The sequence below is a fragment of the Bufo bufo genome, chromosome 1, assembly GCF_905171765.1.
Source record: "Bufo bufo chromosome 1, aBufBuf1.1, whole genome shotgun sequence".
Lineage (NCBI taxonomy): Eukaryota > Metazoa > Chordata > Amphibia > Anura > Bufonidae > Bufo > Bufo bufo.
The window spans coordinates 150,045,549-150,072,221 of NC_053389.1; the positions used below are offsets into that span (position 1 = coordinate 150,045,549).

Consider the following 26,673-nt stretch of genomic DNA (forward strand, 5'->3'; position numbering starts at 1 on the left):
ACTAACACCGCCTCGTTCGGGGCGGGGCGTTTCAGACGTAGCTTGTACGAGATATTAATCACGTGAAAAGATGTGGGCGTGTCCTGCGGGCTGCCTGTAGGGGGCTTCTAGGGACCGCTGGTGTTGTCATGTGACAGTCGCCTGTCTTGGAGCAGGGGGGTTAACAGAAAGATGGCGACGTGCGGGGGTCCGGTGTGCTGCTGCTGCTGCTGCTGCTGCGGGGACCGGGAGAGCCGCACCCCAGAGGAGCTGGTGAGAGTTGGGGAGCAGGACATAGGTGACATGAGGCGCCTCATGTATCAGCATAATGATGGGTTCTTTGTCATCCTCATCCCGCATGACGCCCAAGTACCTTCTCCCATCATGTCAGGCATCAGCCCTCATCACCTACAGCTGCTGTCCCTGCACACATGGTTATACACCTACCTGCCATCACATGCTCATCCACCAGCCCCTGCCCATCACATGCTCATCCACCAGCCCCTGCCCATCGCATCCTCATCCACCGGGCACCTGCCCATCACATGCCCCATACACCTGCCCATCGCATCCTCATCCACCGGGCACCTGCCCATCACATGCCCCATACATGCTCATCCACCAGGCACCTGCCCATCGCATCCTCATCCACCGGGCACCTGCCCATCACATGCCCCATACACCGGGCACCTGCCCATCACATGCCCCATACACCGGGCACCTGCCCATCGCATCCTCATCCACCGGGCACCTGCCCATCGCATCCTCATCCACCAGCCCCTGCCCATCATATTCTCATCCACCAGCCCCTGCCCATAAACCAGGCACCTGCCCATCGCATCCTCATCCACCGGCACCTGCCCATCACATCCTCATCCACCGGCACCTGCCCATCATATTCTCATCCACCAGGCACCTGCCCATCACATGCCCCATCCACCAGGCACCTGCCCATCCCATCCACCGGCACCTGCCCATCATATTCTCATCCACCGGGCACCTGCCCATCACATGCCCCATACACCAGGCACCTGTCCATCACATGCCCCATACACCAGGCACCTGTCCATCACATGCCCCATCCTCCGGGCACCTACCCATCCCATCCTCCGGGCACCTGCCCATCACATCCACCGGGCACCTGCCCATCACATCCTCATCCACCGGGCACCTGCCCATCACATCCTCATCCACCGGGCACCTGCCCATCACATGCCCCATACACCAGGCACCTGTCCATCACATGCCCCATACACCGGGCACCTACCCATCCCCATCCACCGGGCACCTGCCCATCACATCCTCATCCACCGGGCACCTGCCCATCACATCCTCATCCACCGGGCACCAGTCCATCACATACACCGGTGGCTTTGCTCATTATATGCCTCATATTCTGGGACCCCGCTCATCACATCTTCATACACAGTGCACCTGCTCGTCACATCCTCATCCACTGGGCACTTGTCCGTCACATCCTCATACACCTGGGCTTTCCCTATCATGTGCCTCATACCCTGGGCCCCTGCCCATCACATACTCATACACCAGGCCCCTGTCCATCATATGCCCCATACACCGGGCACCTGCCCATCGCATCCTCATCCACCGGGCACCTGCCCATCGCATCCTCATCCACCGGGCACCTGCCCATCGCATCCTCATCCACCAGCCCCTGCCCATCATATTCTCATCCACCAGCCCCTGCCCATAAACCAGGCACCTGCCCATCGCATCCTCATCCACCGGCACCTGCCCATCACATCCTCATCCACCGGCACCTGCCCATCATATTCTCATCCACCAGGCACCTGCCCATCACATGCCCCATCCACCAGGCACCTGCCCATCCCATCCACCGGCACCTGCCCATCATATTCTCATCCACCGGGCACCTGCCCATCACATGCCCCATACACCAGGCACCTGTCCATCACATGCCCCATACACCGGGCACCTACCCATCCCATCCTCCGGGCACCTGCCCATCACATCCACCGGGCACCTGCCCATCACATCCTCATCCACCGGGCACCTGCCCATCACATCCTCATCCACCGGGCACCTGCCCATCACATGCCCCATACACCAGGCACCTGTCCATCACATGCCCCATACACCGGGCACCTACCCATCCCATCCTCATCCACCGGGCACCTGCCCATCACATCCTCATCCACCGGGCACCTGCCCATCACATCCTCATCCACCGGGCACCAGTCCATCACATACACCGGTGGCTTTGCTCATTATATGCCTCATATTCTGGGACCCCGCTCATCACATCTTCATACACAGTGCACCTGCTCGTCACATCCTCATCCACTGGGCACTTGTCCGTCACATCCTCATACACCTGGGCTTTCCCTATCATGTGCCTCATACCCTGGGCCCCTGCCCATCACATACTCATACACCAGGCCCCTGTCCATCATATGCTTCATGTACCGGGCACCTGCCAATCATATCCTCATCCATAGGGCCCCTGTCCGTCACATTATCATACACCAGTCACCTGCACATGGTCGTAGACCAGGCCCTTGACCGTGGCACTTGCTTATGCATCAGGCTCCTGCCCGTGGCACATGGTCGTACACCAAACCGGCACCTGCCTATAATGTTCTCGTACTGCTCATCACACATGGTTATACACCATGCTCCTGCCTGGTCCTCATACATGGGTTCCTCCTATTTCCATATACATTGAGTACCTTTACATCACATCCCTTATACATTGGGCACCTGCCCAACGCACAGGGGCATGTGCCAATCACTTTCTCATGGGCGTCAGGCACCTGCTGATTACATTCTCATATCTGAGCACTTTCCCAACACTCCCTCACATACACTGAGCCCTTGCCAGTAACACTTGTCATAAACCAGGCACCTCGAATGTGGGGAGCAAATAAATTAGTCGGCAAAGCCAACAAAATACCTTTTCCTTACAGATGAATAAGGGCTGACTGCAGCGATTCCAATTCCACTAAACTATAGACCGACTGCAGTGTTTCCAGTAGACTGTGAACTGATCGACTGGCCAAAGTGTTTACCAAAGATGTTGTGATCTATGTTCTGCAGTCACCACTAGAGGGAGCTACAGAGTTTACTGTGATGCCAGTGTGCTGCAGGCACCCAGATTGACTTGTTTGGCCCATCTCGCACTTTAGTGGCATGTCTTTCTGATATTCTCCTGATGTCTAATAGGTGTAGGTTCTACCTCTGGGACCCATGCCTATCTCTAGAACGGGGCCCCCACAGTGAAGGAGAGCTCACAGTGCAAGCGTGGCCACCCTCCTTTAACTTCTATGGGAGTGGTGAAAATAGCTGAGCACTGGCTCGGCTATTTCCAGAACTATCATAGAGGTCCATGAAGAGGTGGCCGCTCTTCATCGATGCGCTCTCCATTCACTTCAATGGGAGTTCTGGAAATAGCCAAGCGTGCTGTCTCGGCTCCTCTTGGAACTCCCATAGAAGTAAGTAGAGAGCACATGCACAGTGCGCTCTCCCTCGCTTTGGGTGGGCCGTTCTGGAAATAGGTACAAGTCCCAGAGGTGGGACCCACACCTGTTGGACAATGGTGGCATATCCTAGTGATATCTGACCAAAATGCGAGATGGGCCAACCCCAATAAGTCTAATGTCTATGCACCAGGTCATTAGACTAATAAACTCACTTCAAGTCTGAAAATTTAAAGCACACTTCTACTTTTAGATAACATTAAAGGATAACCTGCCATGTGTGTGTACATGAGGATTATCACTGTGGCCTTTATATGAATGGTATCTGCCAGGCTCGATCTCTGATTCTTAGCTTTGACTGAACAGGTGGGTGGAGACCAGCTGCTGTGATGTCTTCCCATAGAGTCATAGACTGTACAGATTCTGCTTCCTAACTTTCTCTCTCACACACACACTCAGAAAAGCACCATATAGGACACTACAGAAAAGTACTGATGAGTACAGATGTGAATAAAGCACTTGAGATGAGATGTAAAGCATACTATAAGCTGCAGCAGTCTAGGCTTCTCTCACTGCAACTCGCCCTTCCTATCTCCATAAACATCTATGGGGTGATGTAATCTGATTTTTCAGTGAGCCGAAATGTCTCCTGATGGAATTGGCAGAAAAGTCAGAGATTTAGTTTAGGAAGCGGATGGGGGCAGGAAAAAGAGCTGATGAAAAGGGGAACGTAGCCTTAGGCCCCTTTCACAAGGGCGTTGCGGATTGGGGCCGGATGCGTTCAGGATGCGTTCAGTGAAACTCGCACCACTTTGCAAGCAAGTTCAGTCAGTTTTGTCTGCGATAACATTCAGTTGTTCAGTTTTTTCCGCGCAGGTGCAATGCGTTTTGATGCGTTTTTCACGCACGTGATAAAAAACGGAAGGTTTACAAACAACATCTCTTAGCAGCCATCAGTGAAAAACGCATCGCTCCAGCACTTGCTTGCGGATGCAATGCGTTTTTCACTGAAGCCCCATTCACTTCTGAGAGGCCAGGGCTGCGTGAAAAACGCAGAATATAGAACATGCTGCGTTTTTCACGCAACGCAGAACTGATGCGTGAAAAAAAACGCTCATGTACACAGACTCATTGAAATGAATAGGTCAGGATTCAGTGCGGGTGCAATGCATTCACGTCACGCATTGCACCCGCGCGGAAATCTCGCCCGTGTGAAAGGGGCCTTAGGCTATGTCTACCCGACGACATTTGTCGCGCGACAATTTTTATAATGATAGTCTGTGGTGTCGCACTGCAACATGCGACATACTGATTCGAGATGGATTTTTCTGCGACTGTCGCAGTCGCAGCATGTTGCATTGCGACACCACAGACTATCATTATAAAAATTGTCACGCGACATTTGTGCGACAGAATGTTGCAGTGTAGTTGTGCCCTATCTGTCGCGCGACACATGTCGTCGTGTAGCCCTAGCCTTATACCTATGAAGATTAGTTATCTTCTAAGGAAGCATTCACACGACCGTGTTGGTTTTGCGGTCCGCAAATCACGGATCCGTGTGTTCCGTATGTCTTCAGTTATCTTTCCGTTTCCGCTCCGTAAGTCCGTATAATACGGACGTGGTGCTTCTGTGTGTCATCCGTTTTTCACGGTCCGCAAAAAAATGAAATGGGGTTTTCTAGAATGTTTTTAGTCCATGGGTCAGCAAAAAACATGACATACGGATGCATTTCCGTGTGCGATCCGTTTTTTTTACGGACCCAATGACTTTCTATGGGGCCACGGACCGCAATATGCGGCCAAGTATAGGACATGTTCTAAAATAAAAGGAACGGACACACGGAACGGACAGCACTTGGATGACAATGAAAGGCATTCCGCAATTTTTGGGTCCGTGCATTGTCCGCAAAAATTGCGGAACGGATGCGGAACGGACACGGAAGAAAAACACTGTCGTGTGAATGCTCCCTAAGAGATGGGCCTCTTTCACACTACCGTATGGCTATTTCAGTGTTTTGCGGTCCGTTTTTCACAGATCCGTTGTTCTGTTTTTTGTTTCCGTTGTGTTTCCGTTTCGTTTTTCCATGTGGCGTATACAGTAATTACATAGAACAAATTGGGCTGGGCATAACATTTTCAATAGATGGTTCCGCAAAAAACGGAACAGATACGGAAGACATACGGATGCGGCCATATATAGAACATGTTCTATCTTTCAACGGAACGGAAACGCGGAAACGGAATGCATACGGAGTACATTCAGTTTTTTCACGGACCGTATACGGAACGCAAAAAACGCCCCGCAAAACGAAAAAAAATACGGTAGTGTGAAAGAGGCCATAGAGTGGCACCTAGTGGAGGTACCTACCCTATAGTCAAATGTCTGATCCTTTAAAGGGCTTCTGTCACCAGAATTATTGTAGTGAAGCAGGTTGACCTGTGACAGTCTTGGTCCCATCCCCATCTGAGGCTTTATTTCTGAGAAAACTGAACTTTTAATATATGCATATGAGCCTCTAGAAGCAATGGGAGCATTGGCGTTACCCCTAGAGGCTCTGTTCTCCCAGCGACTGCTGCACCCTCTTCATTTCGATTGACAGGGCCAGGCAGTGTAAAGGTCATCAAGCCTGGCCCTGACTTCTCGTAGTCTCGCACGTTTGCCATGCGCTGCACTGTGCTGACAAGGGTTGAACACCCCGAAGCAGTTGTCTGTAGGTGGGTTTCCATCACAAGAAGGCTTTTGGTTTGACTAATATCCTTAGTCATGCATAGTCTGTTGAAGGGTTGGGCATTGATTATAGGGTAGCTACCTCCACTAGTTGGCACTAGCTTTCTATGTCTTGGAGGAGAACTAATCTGCATATTCTTTGCCTGGCCTATAAGACTGTCTTCACCAGCTGTGCTGCTCACCATAAAGAGAAACAGCTTCTTCCCCCCCCCAATCCCTTATACACCTGATATGTGCTGATTGCACCCCTCACACATGACACTCCCCCATCACGTTGTTGTGCCTGACATCCATCCCAATCCCCGTGTACCAGATACAAATGCCAACACCCAGCATCCACGTGATACTTATCCACCACCATCTTTATATGGCTGGAACCCATACAGTTACAAAAAAAAGGTAGGTGAACCCTTTGGAATTACTTGGATTTCTGCAATTTTGCTAATAAAGTGTGGTCTGATTGTTATCTAAGTCACAATTATAGACCATCACAAACTCAACAGTTGTAACGTCCATGTCTTTATTGAGCTCAGGGGGAAAACAGGGATTGAAGAGCTGTGTTATTGACTTCTCCAAGAAACATTTCACAAATGTAGGTTTCATTGGTGCTTTTCCCATTAAATAAAGGCACACAAAGCCTGGTTACTGACAAATGTATTCTTCTCAAGAAAAAAAAGATTAGTTATGGTGGACTATGCCTTGCTGCAGATGACACGCATGAAGCTGGAAGAGGCTAGAGAAGCATTGCTAAAAACCTTGGAGTACATCAATCCATGGTTACACAGATTATCTGCAGATGGAGAGAGTTCAGGACTGCTCTAGGCTCCTTAAGGTGGGTTTAGATGGGCTGATGGAGCAACCGATAGTTGGGAAGGAAGCGTTCCTTCCAGACAGTCGGCTGCTCACTCAGTGAAGGAGACTGCGCATTTACCTGCAGCGATCTCCTTCACAGTATGAGGATGGGGGATCGCTATAGCAATCCCTCATCCCCAAACAGAATCTTTGTTTCTGGACAGCAGATCGCTGTTTAGACCGCACAATCTGCTGCCCAGAAGTCACGATCGGTGGTGCCTGCATGAACGACAGGATCACCCGATGAAGGAGTGTTTTGCTTGTTCATCGGGGGCACATTTAGAAGGCCAGATTATCGTGAACGACCTTTCACCGGAACTCATTTATTCCTGATAATCTGGAGGATTATTGGTTTGTGTAGATCCACCTTTAGAAGTTGGTAAGATCTTGCCAAGAGCTCAACACCAAATCCTGAGGTACGTAAGAACCCAAGGCTAATAGCAAAAGACCTACAGAAGATTCAACATAGCACTATTAAAAACCACTGAACAAGAATGGTGTTCATTGAAGAATGCCACAAAGAAGGCTGCTGCAGTCCATAAAAACATTGTGACCCATCTCAAGTGGGCCTAAGAGCACCTGGATGTTCCACTGCGCTTCTAGGAAAACTTACGGACAGGTGAGACAAAAGGTGAATTCCTAGGTTTGGTGAAGGCATTTTACAGGAAAATGTGTGGAAAGGAGCCCATGATCTAAAATTGAAGAAATGTTGGGTGACACAACAAGACAGTGACCAAAGCACACACGGAAATTACCTAAAGAATGGTTGAAAAAGAATAAGTCTGGTGTCTTGCAGTGTCCAAGTCCTGACCTTAACCTTCAGAAGCTATGGCCTGACTTGGAGAGGGCTGTGCATGCAAGTCATCTCAAAAATATTGTGGAACTGAAAGAAATTAAGGAGGAATGTTAAAAAATCCGACGTTGTGCAGATCTACAGGAAATGTTTGGTGGAGATGATTGCTGCTAAAGGGGGATTTGTTATAAATTCATAGGTTCACTTACCTTTTTCCTTGCACTGTGGATGTTTTCTCAATAAAAGACATGAACGGTACAACTGTTAGGCCCCTTTCACACAAGCGAGTTTTCCACGCGGGTGCAATGCGTGAGGTGAACACATTGCACCCGCACTGAATCCGGACCCATTCACTTTAATGGGGCTGTGCACATGAGCGGTGATTTTCATGCATCACTTGTGCGTTGCGTGAAAATCGCAGCAAGCTCTATATTGTGTGTCTTTCACGCAACGCAGGCTCCATAGAAGTGAATGGGGCTGCGTGAAAATCGCAAGCAGGTGCGGATGCGGTGCGATTTTTAACGCATGGTTGCTAGGAGACGATCGGGATGGGGACCCGTTCTTTATTATTTTCCTTTTTATAAGGTTATAAGGGAAAATAATAGCATTCTGAATACAGAATGCAAAGTAAATTAGGGATGGAGGAGTTCAAAAATAATGAAACTCACCTCATCCACTTGTTCGCGCAGCCCGGCTTGTCTTCTTTCTTCTTCTTTGAGGACCTGGGAGGAAAAGGACCTTTGGTGACGTCCCTGCGCACATCACATGGTCCATCACCAAGAAAAAAAATGATTAGTTATGGTGATGGACCATGTGATGAGCGCAGCCAGTGACGTCACCAAAGGTCCTTTTCCTCCCAGGTCCTCAAAGAAGAAGAAAGAAGACGAGCCGGGCTGCGCGAACAAGTGGATGATGTGAGTTTAATTATTTATTTTTTATTTTTTTAACCCCTCCAGCCCTATTGTACTATGCATTCTGTATTAAGAATGCTATTATTTTCCCTTATAACCATGTTATAAGGGAAAATATTAAAAGCTACAAAATGACTAAACCAAACCCGAACTTCAGTGAAGAAGTCCGTGTTTGGGTCTGGGTACCACATTCAGTTTTTTCTCACGCGCGTGCAAAATGCATTGCACTCGCACGGAAAAAACTGAAGAACGCAACGCAATCGCATACAAAACTCACCCCACTCGCAGGCAAAATCGCACGATTTTCCCGCAACACACTTGCGTCCTATCAGGCCCTCACACGCGACGCCTTAGTGTTTTATTAGATTGTGTTTGGCTAAAATTGTGACTTAATCACAATCACTCCACATTTTATTAGAAACCAGTGCAGAGATCTAGGTATCTCCAAAGGGTTCACTTAGTTTTTCTTGCGTCTGTATTATGACCTAGATTTAGCCTGCGCGTCTCAAGCCATTACAGGAGCCACCCTTTTCCACCACGCCCTCGTACTCCTCCAGTTTTATGGGATGTATAAAAACATTTGCTACCATCTGCCAGGATTGCTCATGGTCACGCCTTTCTGCCATTAGCGAGGCACAGAGACGGGTACACAGTCGCGGGCAGTGCCAGGTGGACCCGCTGACCGCTGCTGTAATGTTTGACTCGACTGTTTATTCAGCTTCTTTACAGAAGAAGTGGCTGCTGATCTGAGGCACGTGAGTCGTGTGCAGACTGCTTAGGAACAGTATGACGGGTTTCTTCATATGTCACCGTTTTTGATGTTATTTGTGGACTTGCAGGATTTCCACTGTTATTATGGAAAATTGTGGCAGAAAAACCCATTGTGATGGCAATGTGTAAAGAAACCCCGAGGAAAGACCCCCAACCATTATGGCATTGTGTCACATAATAGCAGCCATGGATGTGGTCACATGGTGCCTCCTGGCCAATCAGACTTATAGGCGCACATGATTAGCATACAGAGCTCCCCGGCCTTAAGAGTGCGGGCCCATTGTTCACACTGAGGTGAGGGGTCTTTCTTCACAGAATCACCTTCAAATAGTTTCAGTTGGTTTAGACGGGTGACTTGTTCAATGTCTTTTTGAGGTAAAGAAGGGGCCCCCAGCTTGGGACCCTCCCCATTGACCATAACAGAGCTGCTGCAAATAGTACAGTCCTTATCAAAAGTTTAAGACCACTTGAAAAATGGCAAAAAATCTTATTTTACATTGTTGGATCTTAACAAGGTTCCAAGTAGAGCTTCAACATGCAACAAGAAGAAATGAGAGAGACAAAAGATTTTTGGAGCATTCAATTAATTGAAAATAACGATTAAACTGAAGGCTGTTTTTCAGCTGATCAAAATTTTAGGACCACGAGCCTTTAAAAGGCCAAATCTGTGCAAAGATGTGGATTCATTGTCATTTTCTGTCAGGTAGTCACACGTTGTCATGGCAAAGGCAAAAAAACTCTCCCTTTTTGGACGTGGTCGGGTTGTTGAACTGCATAAGCAGGGTCTCTCACAGCGCGCCATCGCTGCTGAGGTGGGACGCAGTAAGACAGTCATTTGGAATTTCTTAAATGATCCTGAGGGTTAAAAAAAAATTTCATCAGCACTGAGCCGGCAGGGCCGGTTCTAGGTGAAATGGGGCCCTGGGGCGGAAAACAATAAGGCCCCCCCCCCCCCCATGACACTTGCTGACTTTAACGTCACTTGGTAGCAGCACATCTCTCCTTCCCTCCCCCCCAAATGCACATTTCTCCAGTCCAAACAGAACCAGGGCGGGCTAGTACACTGCTGGCACTGGGACGGGTGAGATGGTGCCTGGGATGGATCCAATCCAGTTTAATCAACCAACCTACCAGTAACTCTCCCCCCCCTCCCCAAATGCACATTTCTCCAGTCCAACCGACTCCAAACAGAACCAGGGCCGCAGGCCGGGCTAGTAGTACACTGGGAAGGCCCCCGGACGGGTGAGATGGTGCCTGGGACTAAGTAAGTGAGTGGGAAACTGGGAATGGATGGATAATGGATCCGATCCAGTTTAATTAACAACGTCAGCCAGACGCTAGACGTCAGCCAGACGCTAGACGTGCCTGCCTGTGCCGTGCATGCCGCTGCTCCAGTCTCGAATCTCTTAAAGAGACAAGCAGCGCAGCGCAGGCACAGCGGCCGGGGGCCCCTCCACTCCAGACTCCAGTCCAGTTTTAATTACATTACGGCGGCGCCACAGGCACACAATAGAATTATAAATATAGTAGTAGTTGCGGCCGGGCCGGCGCTGGGGGCCCCTAAGGAGTCGGGGGCAATTTTCCCCCCTTGCCTCTATGCTAGCGCCGGCCCTGTGAGCCGGAGGATCCAATTGGCTGTCCGTCAAGACACTGGACAATCCTCGACCCAAATTAAGGCCCTTACTGGTGCTGACTGCAGCCCAATAACCATCAGACGGTATCTGAGACTGAAGGGCTTCAAAAACAAAAAAACATCTTCAAAGACCTCGTCTCCTTGAACGCCACAGAACTGCTCGTTTGGACTTTGCAAGAGAGAACCAAACATGGGACATTCAAAGGTGGAAGAAAGTTTTATTCTCTGAGAAAAAATTTAACCTTGATGGTCCTGATCGTTTCCAACGTTACTGGCATGACAAGCAGATCCCACCTGAGATTTTTTTCTACGTGCCACAGTGGAGGGGGCGCCATAATGGTCTGGGGTGCTTTTTCCTTCAGTGGAACAATGGAGCTTCAGGAAGTGCAGGGGCGTCAAACGGCCGCTGGCTATGTCCAGATGTTGCAGAGAGCATTCCTCATGACTGAGGGCCCTCGTCTGTGTGGTAACGACTGGGTTTTTCAACAGGACAACGCTACAGTACACAATGCCCGCAGGACAAGGAACTTCTTCCAGGAGAATAACATCACTCTTTTGGCCCATCCTGCGTGTTCCCCTGATCTAAATCCAAGTGAGAACCTTTGGGGATGGATGGCAAGGGAAGTTTACAAAAATGGACAACAGTTCCAGACAGTAGATGGCCTTCGTGCGGCCGTCTTCACCACTTGGAGAAATGTTCCCACTCACCTCATGGAAACGCTTCCATCAAGCATGCCGAAACAAATTTTTGAAGTGATAAACAATAACGGCGGAGCTACTGATTACTGAGTTCATGTTTGGAAGTTGGATTTCTGTTTTTGGGGGGGGTTTAGTTTTTTTGGAGATGTGGTCCTAAACTTTTAATCAGCTGAAAAACAGCCTGTTTCAGTTTATTCGTTGTTTTCATTAAATTAAATTCTCAAAAAATGTTTTGTCTCACTCCCATTTCTTCTTGTTGCATGTTGAAGCTCTACTTAAGATCCAGCCATGCTAAATAGTATTTTTTGCAATTTTTCAAGTGGTCTTAAACTTTTGATCAGGACTGTACCTCCTATGAGTGATCCCGTAATGGACTGTTCCCGCTCTTCCTGTGTAATAGGACACTGTTGCGGCAGTAAAATGGCTCTGGATGTGTAGGTCTCTTGCCTGTTTGATCTGCAGGGGTAAATGCACACGTTCAGAATTTATGTGCGGACAATCCGCACTGAAATCTGCAGGTGTTCACAGGAAAATCCGTGCGGACAATCCGCCTGAATTGGTGCGAATTTTCCACATGCGGATTATAGTCTCTCCATTGAAGTGAATGGAAAAAATCCGGTCAGGAAAAATAAAATAAATTGACATGCTGCTGATTTTAAAATCCGAACTGTAGGTCAAAATCAAAGCTGAAAAAATCTGCTTCATATGTATGAGAATTTAAAATTCTCATAGAATACAATATACATGACCTACGGTGCAGATTTTATGCACGCAATTCTGATCGTGTGCATTTAGCCTAAGGTGCGCAGTCCCTTCCACTCAACCACCAGGAGCTGGACTACTGGTCAATATTCCTTTCAGTATTAAAGGGTCAGTAACTGTTAGGATCCCTTAGGCCAGACCCACGAGCGAGTTCAATGTGAGTAACAGTGTGGCAGTGTGAATTGCCGTTCTGACCTCCGCTCCTCTGACAGGATTGCATGGCATTACAATGATTTATTCCGGCCGTATCATGTTTCTAAAATCGTGGCTCCGCCAAACATGGATACTGGCCGTGTGTGTTCCGCATATTGCGGAACGTCTGGGCCTCAATAGACTAGTCCTATCCTTCTCCGTGATAAGGACAAGAATAGGACATGTTCTTTTTTTTTTTTTTTTTTTTTGCGGGGCCGCGGAACGGAATGCGGCTCGGATTCAGACCCAAGTAACCTTTGTGTGCATGAGGCCTTATGTGTGCAATCTCATCAGAGGAGTGGAGGTCAGAACGGGAACTCACACTGCCAGTTTCTCACATTGAACTCGCTCGTCGGTGTCTGGCCTTAGGGAATGACCTGACGGTGCAACTCGCCGCATGCAGCAGAGCCATGCCTTTACCACACAATCATATGGTCATTGGCAGCCACAGTTGGGCTTGGTTTGCAGGCATGTGACCGGCCGTACCCAAAGTGAGAATTTCTCCGGTAAGTCCACTGACCTCTCTCTAAGGCCTCATGCACACGACCATTGTGTGTTTTGTGGTCTGCAAATTGCGGATCCGTCAAACATGGATGGCGTCCATGTGCGTTTCCCAATTTGCGGAACGGCTTGGACAGCCTTTAATATAACTGCCAAGAATAGGACATGTTATATTTTTTTAGCGGGGCCACGGAATGGAGCAACGGATGCGGACAGCACACGGAGCGCTGTCCGCATCTTATGCAGCCCCATTGAAGGGAATGGGTCCGCATCCGTATCTGTTTTTTTTTTTTTTTTGCGGATCCATTGTAATAATGCCTATCCTTGTCCGCAAACTAGAAAAAATAAAACGTGCACTATTTTTTTTTTGCGGGGCAATAGAACAGACATACTGATGCGGACAGAACACGGTGTGCTGTCCACGTTTTTTGCGGACCCATTGAAATGAATAGGTCCGCATCCTATCCGCAAAAAAAACATGTGCATGTAGCCTAAGGCCTTATTCAGATGTCTGTTTCCTGTAATGACATCTGTGATCGGATGGTCAGTGGCTCATCCATAAAGAATCTGAGCATTGGTCCGTGTGTCATCCGTATTCCAGAGCATCTGCTAGTAGAGGTCCATGAAAAATCACTGACACAATACTGATGCCATCTGTGTTGTGTCGGTGGTTTTTCACTGACCTATAGACTTCAGTGGGCATGTTTGGTCCACATCACGGAGGAAAGTAATGCATGTCTCAGGTCACTGGAAATCAGTGATGTGTGAATAAACACATTAAAGTCAATGTGTACGTGTGCTCTCCTTGGAGAACATGGACCGCACATGCCTGTGATTCACTGATGTATGAATAAGGGTCCATTCACACGCCCACAGTGTTTTGTGGATCCGCAAAACACCCGGCCGGCACCCCAATAGAAATGCCTATTTTTTGTCCGCAGCTGTGGACAAGAATAGGACATGTTCTATTTTTTTGCAGACCGGAAGTTCGGGGCACTGTGTCCTGTCGCATCTTTTCCGTCCCCATTGAAAATGAATGGGTCCGCACCCGTTCCGCATAATTGCGGAACAGATCCGGACGCATTCTACGGACGACTGACCCTAAGGCGTTTTTCCACACGAGCGTTACGGATTGTGTCAAGATCTCTTCAGGAAAAAAACTGATGGTTTTACATGGAAGTTCCGTCAGTTTTTTCCTGTGATTGCGTTCAGTGGTTGCTTTTTTTTTTTTTTTTTCCCGGATGGATTTGATCAGGGTTGCATGCGTACAGCTTCTAGCAACCATCAGTGAAAATCTGGATTCCTTCAATTTTTCACACAAGCCCCATTCACTTCTGGAAGGCGTGAAAAATCCATAGTATGGAACATGCTGCGTTTTTTCCTGAACGCAGAAATGATGCATGAAAAACGCCGCTCATGTACACATACACTTTGAAATGAATGGGTCAGGATTCAGTCCGGATGCTGTGTGTTTGCTACATGCATCACATCTGGACAGAAAACTCGCTCGTGTGAAAGAGGCCTAAGGCCTAAGTGTTCATACAAGACATTTCGACCATCTTGCATTATCTCTTGTCTGCACTGGCTGGGAGGGCACTAGAGAGGAAGCCTTGTCCACTGTGAAGGCATTCAGAATGGCATCTCCGTCTATTTACTCTTTACTTTTTACATAGAAATCTGATTGTTGTTGTGTGGGCACAGCCTATGAAGGAATGCTGATTTGCAGGATTCCTCCAAGACTTCTTGTGACTGATTCCGTTCATAGCTGCAGGACATGTTGTTTGATGGCTTCCATAATGTGCAAACAAACTTGACATTTCAAGTGCTGCCATGTTGGAGCAGTTCCCGACAATCACAGTTAAGTGTAAGTGGCATCCCCCGGGGTATACTACAAGTAGGCACTTGGCACAGGGGCATTACTATGGAAGGAGAAAGCAAGAGGGAGAAAGGTGATCGACCAGGTGACTAAAGGTGGTCTCCATAGCCTCTAAAATGGCTGCCAATAGTAGTAAACTCCTGTCCTTGTAGGAAGGGCAGCTCTGGAGCACAAACTGCTGCTCCCACAAGGGAAGTATTGTGAACTCATTTACACTTGGTTAGGTATTTGAATTTTAAGAAAATATGGCAACCGGTGATGACCGATCAGATCATTCTTGGTTTCATGGTGCGTTTACTGACAATATCTCTACCTTCTCTCCTTATATTTGCCTTTCAGACTATTTTGGGGGAGACGCGTGAAGAAGATGAGGAGATCTTACCCCGTAAAGATTATGAAGTAAGCATCACGGATTTATTAAAGACCCCGACTCTTTACTGTCACCAGCCCCGTGATGCATCACTTGCAGTCTGGCCCATAGTCGGTGGCATCAGAAGTAGGCAGGATGGAGGGCTACCATTCATACAGTGTACATACCTCCTATACAGTAAGTTGTATACAGTGGGATGCGAAAGTTTGGGCAACCTTGTTAATCGTCATGATTTTCCTGTATAAATCGTTGGTTGTTACGATAAAAAATGTCAGTTAAATATATCATATAGGAGACACACACAGTGATATTTGAGAAGTGAAATTAGTTTATTGGATTTACAGAAAGTGTGCTATAATTGTTTAAACACAATTAGGCAGGTGCATAAATTTGGGCACTGTTGTCATTTTATTGATTCCAAAACCTTTGGAACTAATTATTGGAACTCAAATTGGCTTGGTAAGCTCAGTGACCCCTGACCTACATACACAGGTGAATCCAATTATGAGAAAGAGTATTTAAGGGGGTCAATTGTAAGTTTCCCTCCTCTTTTAATTTTCTCTGAAGAGTAGCAACCTGGGGGTCTCAAAACAACTCTCAAGTGACCTGAAGACAAAGATTGTTCACCATCATGGTTTAGGGGAAGGATACAGAAAGCTGTCTCAGAGATTTCAGCTGTCTGTTTCCACAGTTAGGAACATATTGAGGAAATGGAAGACCACAGGCTCAGTTCAAGTTAAGGCTCGAAGTGGCAGACCAAGAAAAATGTCGGATAGACAGAAGCGACGAATGGTGAGAACAGTCAGAGTCAACCCACAGACCAGCACCAAAGACCTACAACATCATCTTGCTGCAGATGGAGTCACTGTGCATCATTCAACCATTCGGCGCACTTTACACAAGGAGATGCTGTATGCAAGAGTGATACAGAGAAAGCCTTTTCTCTGCCCACAGCACAAAAAGTGCCGCTTGAGGTGGGCTAAAGCACATTTGGACAAGCCAGCTTCATTTTGGAATAAGGTGCTGTGGACTGATGAAACTAAAATTGAGTTATTTGGCCATAACAAGGGGTGTTATGCATGGAGGAAAAAGAACACAGCATTCCAAGAAAAACACCTGCTACCTACAGTAAAATATGGTGGTGGTTCCATCATGCTGTGGGGCTGTGTGGCCAGTGCAGGGACTGGGAATCTTGTCAAAGTTGAGGGACGCATGGATTCCACTCAGTATCAGCAGATTCTGGAGACCAATGTCCAGGAATCAGTGACAAAGCTGAAGCTGCGCTGGGGCTGGATCTTTCAACAAGACAACGACCCTAAACACTGCTCAAAATCCACTAAGGCATTTATGCAGAGGAACAAGTACAACGTTCTGGAATGGCCATCTCAGTCCCCAGACCTGAATATAATTGAAAATCTGTGGTGTGACTTAAAGAGAGCTGTCCATGCTCGGAAGCCATCAAACCTAAATGAACTAAAGATGTTTTGTAAAGAGGAATGGTCCAAAATACCTTCAACCAGAATCCAGACTCTCATTGGAACCTACAGGAAGCGTTTAGAGGCTGTAATTTCTGCAAAAGGAGGATCTACTAAATATTGATTTCATTTCTTTTTTGTGGTGCCCAAATTTATGCACCTGCCTAATTTTGTTTAAACTATTATAGCACACTTTCTGTAAATCCAATAAACTTCATTTCACTTCTCAAATATCACTGTGTGTGTCTCCTATATGATATATTTAACTGACATTTTTTATCGTAACAACCAACGATTTATACAGGAAAATCATGACGATTAACAAGGTTGCCCAAACTTTTGCATCCCACTGTATCACATGTACAGGGCCCAGGAGTTTCTCATTACTCTTCAAGCATGCCCCCAGGACTCTCATCTTGGTGCCCCCTCCATCATTGAGTTCTGGCCACCACCTTCCTCTTCTTGACAGCTGGGACTTGACCTTTGGCTGAGTGTCCATGACGGTTCTGGAGGTCTAGAAGAAAACCTGGGGGGCTATTTCCTAGTACACAGTAATTAATCCCACAGTAATCTGAGCAGGTGAACTCTGTTACCACTAGAGGGAGCTCACTGCATACTGATTTATCATTGAGTGCATTGACATCTGTATAAATCCTCTAAAAGCAGCTACATGCTGATTTTTTTATTTGGGGCTCATTCACGCGGTGGACTTTTTTCGCAGATTCCATCAGCGGGAGTCTGTGCTACCATTCATTTGATTGTGGATAATTTCCATGCTGGTTTCCACCGCGTCAGGGAGGGACATGTTCCTTCTTGGAAACTGCTGTGAGTGTCCACGAGTGGACTAGCCCTATGGTGTGGAGCGTAAGCTGTGGGAGGATCCACAGCATGCAAAATGCAAGGCCATGGGAGAAACCTGAGTGGGTCAGCCCTGGATTTTTGCCGCGGTTTTCACAGTGGATTTTCTTTAACGTACCCTAAAAGAGAATCTACCTTTGGAAAGACACCTGCATTAGCCCCCGATGTTGTGGCCTCCCAGCCTTGACCCCTGTTACTAGATTATTAGTTAATTATGGAGCTAGAGCGAAGCACTAATGAATATTCCCTTTTTACATTACTGTGGAGTTCCCCTTTAACTCCATATGACTCATGTTGCTTTTACTGAGCTGCAGAGAAACCAGAGACCTCTTATCCTTCCCCTTTTTTTTTTTTTTTTTTTAAGCGACCTTTTATAATCTATAAAGATTTGTATTAAAAACATTAACACTCCACGTCCTGGAGAAAATGACTGAAAACCATTGTACGGTGAAAATATTGTAACTTGAAAAGCCACTATGGCAGGGCTGGCCAACCTGCGGCTCTCCAGCTGTTGTAAAACTACAATTCCCACCAGGCCCTGCTGTAGGCTGATAGTTGTAGACAGTCTGGGCATGCTGGGAGTTGTAGTTTTGCGACAGCTGGAGAGCCGCAGGTTGGTCATCCCTGCACTATAGGTACTCACGGTTGCCCCTTGAGGCTGTCTTCGGCACAATGCAGGTCTCCAGTTATGGCAGCCTGTACTCTGATTATGGCTCAGCGGACACAGACTGTCCTGAAGCAGAACTTCCTCTTATGAAAACGCTCCCAGTGCATTATGGAATTGCTGTATACTGATCTGTATACTGAAGAGTTGTGTTCTCTTTTCATTGGCTTGTGTATTGTGTTCATTCTTTGGTCTTTGTCTCTCTATGCTGCAGAGTTTGGACTATGACCGATGCATCAATGACCCCTACCTGGAAGTGCTGGAATCTATTACCCGCAAGGTAACACAGCGCAGAACGCGTAGAGGAAGCATCACCTATGAACGGCAATTGCTTAATAATTTTCTAGTACATGTGTTCCTACACAGGAGAATTGCCGTACTAGAGATACTGGGAAGACGTGTAGTATTCAGCCCCCAGAACATATAGGACAGTGATGGCGAACCTTTTACAGACAGAGTGCCCAAACTGTAACCCAAAACCCACGTATTTATCATAAAGTGCCAACACAGCAAGTTAACCTGAATACCAATGTAGTATATCTTCCGTGTACTTTATAATTTAGCTATAATAATCTGCCTACATTCAATACGCTGACCGTGCTGTTCATAGTGCGCCCTGCGCTGATGAATGGCAGGAAAAGTCTAAGGCATACTGGTACACCATAGACTATTACCAGGGCGTGGGTGCCCACAGAGAGGGCTCTGAGTGCCGCCTGCCATAGGTTCTCCACCACTGATCTAGGCTCTTTTACAATAGTGTGAGTAGTATACAGGCGGCCATAAATATCGCCTACGGTCCTAGGCCAGTAACACAGAATTAGATTTCGTTGCTGCTACAATTCTTCACCATCATCATTTCAACATCTCTCTTTGCTTTTGATGAATGGAGTTGTTTCCAATGAGAGGCCAAATAAGGACAAGCATAGATTGTTACAATGTATCTGTGTATTCCTGTAGCTCTGGCCTCTACGCTGATACAGTGTAACAATCCCTCAGCTGACTGAGCAGGACTAGGTCAGCGTGGGCTTTTGGACAGGGATTGATCTGATTTGCGAAGGACAGGCGAAGATCTTGTAAATGACGAGGAACTGGATATACAGGGGTTGTCTCACTTCAGCAAATGGCATTTATCATGTAGAGAAAGTTAATACAAGGCACTTACTAATGTATTGTGATTGTCCATATTGCCTCCTTTGCTGGCTGGATTCATTTTTTTATCACATTATACACTTGTTTCCAGGGGTTATGACCACCCTGCAATCCATCAGTGGTGGTCGTGCTTGCACATTGTAGGAAAAAACACTGGCCTACACCTACTCCCACAGACCCGACCACCAGAGAGGCCGGCGCTATAGTGTGCAAGCACAACCACCACTGATAGATTGCAGGGTGGTCGTAACCATGGAAACGAGCAGTGTATAATATGACGGAAAAATGAATCCAGCCGGCAAAGGAAGCAATATGGACAATCACAATACATTAGTAAGTGGCTTATATTAACTTTCTCTACATGATAAATGCCATTTGCTGAAGTGACACAGCCCCAATGAATCCAATGTCAGGCTAGGTTCACATCTGCGGCGGAGGTTCCAACAGGAGCCTTCATCACAGATTCCGGAAAAAAATGAAAATTTTGTACGGCAAAATGGTGGTCCTCACGATAGACATCCAGCGGACTCCATTATAGTGAATGTGATCCATTGGGAATTGGCATTTGCGGGATCCGGCACTTCCAGTATTGTTTCCATGCCAGAACAGTATACCGGATTTCCAAGCATGTGTGGACGTCGCCTTATTCTGCTGTTCTTTTTTCTCTCTCTACTGACAGAGGTCCCGGCGGTATGAGGTGTTGCGATGGATCATGGTGTTTGCCATTGGCGTCTGCACAGGACTGGTACAAATCTTTTTTGTGTTTTTATTGTTTTTTTTTTGTTTTCCTTTCGATAATTTCCAAAATTATTTGTACGAGCACCACGGCCCCTTCAAACAGCTGATCAGAATGGGAGCCTGGAGTCGGACCCCCACTGATCTGATGTTGATGACTAGGGGTGACCTTGGAACCGAACCCGAGTTCAGTAAAAGGTTTTTAACAGTAGAAATTAATTAATTAAGTTATTACTTTGCGAATACATTCTAATACTGGTATCGCTTGCTCCGTACAGTATTCTAACAAAGTTTTATGCAAATCTAATTCGGATGTTTTATCCATAGTCCATTTTCTCATCCCTATTGATGACCTATCTTGAAGATAAGTCCTCACTCTTATTAAACTGGACAACCCCTTTAAATATAATAACTCTTAAAGGGTTTTTATGACACTGGATAGGTCATCAGTATCTGATCAGTGGTGGTCTGACACCCTGGACCCCCACCGATCAGCTGTTTGAGAAGACAGTGGCAGTTCTGTGAGCACCATGGCCTTCTCTCAGCTCTTCCTAGGCCAGTTACATCACATTCATCGTTCACATGACCTAGGAGCAGTACAGCCCCATAGAAGTGAATGGAGCTGCAATACCAAGCACGGCCACTATACAATATACAGCGCTGTGCATGGTGAGCTGCAAGAAGGCTGGGGAGCTCACAGGGGCATCGGTGCCTTCTGAAACAGCTGATCGGCGGGGGTTCCGGGTGTCAGACCCCCACCGATCAGATATTGATTATCCTGGGGATAGATCATCAGTTAGAGATGGTCTATGTCCCATGAATGTCTTATTAGTTGGGTCCCAGCCGTCGGACTGATGAGATATTGATATGTCATTGATGTTAGTGGAGAGAAGACTCCTTTAATAGTGGCTGAGTAATATGCATTTGTTTTACGTGCTGACATCTCTTTCCACGTGCACAGGTTGGACTATTCGTGGATTACTTTGTTCGCCTATTTTCTCAGTTTAAGTTCCGAGTGGTACAAGACTGTATCCTTCCCCAGAGTTGGCTCCGTGGGGATGTAGTCACACACGTTTTTTCTACTTCATTGGGCACCATTAAGTATACACGCCCATGGTTTTATATGCAGAAGGACCTTCTATAAAGGGGTCAGTGTAACCCATAGCATAGTTAGATGTTTCCTTAACATAGTGCCAGCTGTGGAGGACTGTACAGACCGAGGATGCCTTGCCCTCTCCCTCCTGGAACTACTTGGGTTCAACTTGACTTTTGCCTTCTTTGCAACATTATTCGTCCTCATACAGGTAATTTCTCATAGGCAATAAAGCAATATAACTTTAAGGAACAGAGGGTCATAACTATGTCTTTGTCTATGTTACTTAGCCTGTGGCAGCCGGTTCTGGAATTCCGGAGATCAAATGTTATCTGAATGGTGTGAAGGTCCCTGGTGTGGTCCGTCTCAGGACACTCGTCTGTAAAGTTCTGGGGGTCTTATTCAGTGTGTCTGGAGGTAAGGACGGCAGCATCTCCTGGACCGCACAGGCCACATTAACACAAGGTTATTCATTTAGGAGCAAAAAAATAAATATGGCCTTTATACCCTGAGTATATCTCTCTTGGGTGAGTCTGCAGTGGAGAAGGATTTGGATAATACAGTGCATTTGGAAAGCCTTCAGACCCTTTCACGTTTTGTTATGGTGTTATATTGCATTGACATAAGTATTCACACCCTTTAATCAGGACTTAGTGTAAGCACCTTTGGCAACAATTACAGCCTCCAGTCTTCTTGAGTAAGATGCCACAAGGTAGGGTTGTTTCGGGTATCGAATTTTCGATACCCAATCGATACTTTTGCCTGGTATCTACCTCGATACCAGGATACCAGTCTCTCCCTTCCCCCTGTGCCGCTGCCACCAATGAGGAGACAGGGGCGGGCACTGCGCCACCAATGAAAGTAAATGTTTAATACAAATCCCAAAGGCGCACCCGCCTCTTGTATTAAATGTTATATTAAAATTATATTATCCTTGGTGGCGCAGTGCGCCCTACTCCACAGTATTAAAATCATTGGTGGCGAAGTGCGCCCCTTAGCCTCAAACCCCCCCCCCCCTCCCCCAGTGGCCACAGGGTCCCCTCCCCTCCTCCTCATTGGCGGCAGTGGCAGTTCCGATCGGAGCCCAAGCAGTGTAATCCTGGGGCTTCGATTGGTTACCATGGCAGCCAGGACGCTACTGAAGTCCTGGCTGCCATGGTAATCTCCCTGCTGCTGTGTGCACTATGCACAGGGCAGCAGGGAGAGTGTGAGATCCTATTCACCCTGATAGAGCTCTATTAGGGTGAATAGGACAAGGGATTAAAAGATCCCAGGTTCTAGCCCCAAAGGGGGAAATAATTTCCCAATTTTACATATGAAATATATAAACAATAAATAAATAAACATATCACATATCGCCACGTCTGATAAGTCCAAACTATTAAAATATTTAAAAAATGTCCTATGCAGTGAGTGCCGTAACAGAAAAAAAATATATAAAAACTGTGCGATTCGCCATTTTTTTTGTCACCTTGTCGCCCTAAAAAATAGGATCGGATTGTTCTATTATGGGCCGGAAGTTCCATAAAATGCGAAATGCACGTGGCTTTTTTTCGGTGTTTTATTTTTTTTTACGTGGTATCGAATGGTATTGAGTATCGCAATACTTTTTTATGGTATCGAAACCGAATCAAAATTTTGGTATCGAAACAACCCTACCACAAGGTTTGCACACCTGGATTTGGGGATTTCCTGACATTCTCTGCTGATTCTCTCACGCTCTGTCAGGTTGGATGGGGACCGTCTATCGACAGCCATTTTCAGGTCTCTCCAGAGATGCTCGATTGGGTTCAAGTCTGGACTTCACTCCTGTGCTGTTTTGGCTGTGCTCTTAGGGTCATTGTCTTGTTGGAAGGTGAACCTTCGGCCCAGTCTTGGGTCCAGAGCACTTTGGATCAGGTTTAAGAATATGTCTGTACTTGGGGGCGGAGCCTGGCAGCAGAGCCGGATGCAGGCGTTTTAGAGAGCTCTGCTGCAATCCGGGCTCAACCGAGCTACAAATAGCACAGGGAAGATGAAACAAGCTCTAAACCTGGGGTCTGTTATGATCCCAAGATGGCCGCCACGCGCCAGACATCTCTCCCGGCGGGAACTGATGGAGACTCAGAAGCCGAGGAGGACAGAAAAAGACTTACCTCTATCTAGGAGCTTTATGAAATCTTTGCTAGCAGAAGCGCTGGTGCCCATCCGCAGCGACCTAGCAGACCTAAAGAAAGATATGCATCAGCTCAATGTCCGGATGGACGATCTGGAAACAGCACAGAAAGCCTCACTGGACTTTCATGGTCGTGTAGCAGGCAATTTGGATAACACTCAAGCGCACGTTAACTATCTCTACTCACTGGTTAAAGATCAGGACAACAGAGCACGGCGCAATAGCATACGCCTGAAAGGGATCCCAGAGTCCATCAGCGCAGAAATACTGGCGCAAGAGGTGCAGAGATTTTTCATGTGCCTATTACCTGATCTGCCGACTGACCAATTTGAGATGGACAGGGTGCATAGAGAACTTCGGCCGCTGCCTAAACCCCAAGATCCCCCTAGGGATGTTATTTGTCGACTTGTGCACTTCCAAGTCAAAGAACAACTTATAATCGCAGCGCGGGCGAATCGGTGGGCAGAGATAGAAGGAGTTCTTGTGGCCTTATACCAGGACTTATCTCCCATGACGCTTAGAAAGCGGAGACAACTAAAACCTCTCTTGGAAGTCCTGAATCAGAAGAAGATTACATATAGATGGCTATATTTTTGGTTTACTGATCAATACGCCTCACAGAAAACAAGTAGTCAGATCTCATGCAGACTTGCCTAGAGTGTGTGACGCTCTTGGAATACGTCAGCTGGATATCCCTGACTGGTGCCCCGCACAGAATATCTCTTCATTACCACCTCTACCGGCCTAAGATTCGTGGCAAGTGAACTCTCGCCACAGAAGCATGCGACATCAGGCTAAAGCTTTGACCAGATTCGAGCTGTGTGCCGCGGGAGTGCCAGACCACTGAACGGCGCAAGAAGGGTCAAGTATCATGTACTTTGATATTAATGTGTGAATTGACAGGTTTCCATATACACTTGTCGACCCACACAGCAAGTAAGCATTGTTTGCTTTTCACTACTAGTCTTCTCCTTTACCACAAACGGTTAAAATTCTCCAGACTTGCTAAGTCTACCTTAAGGAATTATATCCTTAACATGTGACGACACCTAGTGGCAGTTATATGTTATTACATTTTGTAAGTTACACACTCAGATTGTTGATAACCCATTACAGCTAGCTCGGGAGGGTGCCCTCCCCGAGTTAACTGACCGGTTTAAGAGTTAATTGCTTTCAATACTTTTTATCAGGTATGTTCTCATTACCTTCAATGACTGATGTGATTACATGTTTAGATCCGTGGAAATGGATCAGTTGTTCCCCTCCCTCTCTTCCCTTGTCTTTCCTACCCCCTATTCCCTCCACCATATACACATTGAGATCTCTAGCTAGGTCTTAGAGATATGGACCTATCTGCTTTAACTATGGCTAGTCTAGAGACTTTCCGCTCGGAAATGAAAAATTTGCTGAACACCAATACGGCAAAATTATTCCTCTCCACAAGATATAAATTTTACGCTCACGGAAATAAGGCCACTAAAGTACTTCTGTCCCAGATTAAAAAAAGGAAAATATCCTCTTATATATCCAATATTAAGACGTCAGAGTCTAACATAGTACGCAAAACCAACTTGATTGCCCAGCAAGTTTGTGACTTCTATAGTCAATTATACAATCTACGAGGGGCCCTTTCTCCAACTAGAAGAGATCATTTGAGGCAAGCTACTAACCGTTGGCTAGATGACCTAAATTTACCAGCTTTAAAAAAAGAACAGGCGTTATCCCTAAGTTCCCCTTTTTCATTAGCAGAACTACAAACTGCTTTAAAAGAATCACCATTACATCAAAGCCCAGGTCCAGATGGGTTCCCAGTCTCATATTATTCTACTTTCAAGGAGATTCTACTCCCAATCTTTTTAGAAACTTGTAATGAAGCGAGGGAGAGGGGGGCCTTCCCTAAAGACATGCTGCAAGCACAGATTTCTATCATCCCCAAACCTAAAAAAGACCACTCACTCTGCGCAAACTACAGACCTACCGTATATCGTTGCTAAATAATGATCTTAACCTCCTCAGGACCGCCGTACGTAGGATTGCGTCTTTGCGGCGGTCCTGTTTCTCTGGGTGGACGCATCGGTGCGTCCTCTCGCGAGACGCGAGATTTCGGGCATTGCCGGCCCGCGCATGCGCATCGCGGGCCGGCAAAAGTTAAAGAAGTATTTCGTCACCAGCCTGCCAGCCAATGATCGTGGCTGGCAGCCTGGCGATTTTCAAAAAATCAAATCAGAAGCCAGATAACAGATCATATTAGTAAATATGATCTGTTATATGGCTTCTCTGCTCCTCTGCTGGTCCTTTTCGTCGGTTGGATCCAGCAGAGGAGCAGACATCACTGTGAGTACACCAAACACTACCCTTAGCCCCAGATCACCCTCCATCACCCCCATCATCCAAATTAACCCCTTGATCGCCCCCTGTCAATCACTTAGTGAAAGACAAAAAGTGATCAGTGTAAACTGTCACTTTTTTTTTTCACTAGTATTGGCTGTTAGGTTTTAGGATAGTTTAGGCCCCTTGGTTAGGTAGTTAGCGATCGGTTAGCGCCCAGCCCACCGCACCGCAGTCACTGATTCGCTGATTAGCGTATCGCTAATCAGCATTTGTACTTTTATAGTATCTGTAAGTGATCAAAACTGATCACGGTCAGATCTATAATAGTATTAGTGTCACTTTAGTTCGCCCTCCACCCAAAACGCAGTGTTTGCCCGATCAGGCCTGATCGGTCGCCCACACGTGCGTTCACCCACACCCGCCCCGCCGCAGTGACAAAAAAAATTTAGTTTTTTGATCACTGCACAATCACTTTACACGCACTGCGGCGATAAAAAAATCAGTTTTGATATTTTTTATCAACCGCAGCGGCCTCCGGTACTTCGCTAGCCTCCCCTTTGTAAGACAGGCTTGCTTTTTTTCTTGGGTAGTCTCAGGGAATACCCCTAAATTTAGTAGTCCAAATGGCAAACAGGGGGTATTCTTCTGAAGAGGCCTACAGGATTCTGACCCAGTCGGATGAGGAATG

At 46.9% G+C, this 26,673-nt stretch overlaps 1 protein-coding gene across 1 annotated transcript in view; it reads left to right on the forward strand.

Moving 5' to 3' along the window:
• Positions 1 to 171: 171 nt before the first annotated feature.
• The window catches only part of CLCN6 (chloride voltage-gated channel 6), a 61,480-nt gene continuing 34,978 nt past the window's right edge, over positions 172 to 26,673 (forward strand). Inside the window, exons 1-7 of the mRNA XM_040430536.1 lie at positions 172 to 252; positions 15,495 to 15,554; positions 18,737 to 18,802; positions 20,351 to 20,416; positions 21,368 to 21,434; positions 21,604 to 21,710; positions 21,790 to 21,916. Of these exons, the coding sequence (XP_040286470.1) occupies positions 172 to 252; positions 15,495 to 15,554; positions 18,737 to 18,802; positions 20,351 to 20,416; positions 21,368 to 21,434; positions 21,604 to 21,710; positions 21,790 to 21,916 (574 nt within the window). The remainder of the gene's footprint in view (positions 253 to 15,494; positions 15,555 to 18,736; positions 18,803 to 20,350; positions 20,417 to 21,367; positions 21,435 to 21,603; positions 21,711 to 21,789; positions 21,917 to 26,673) is intronic.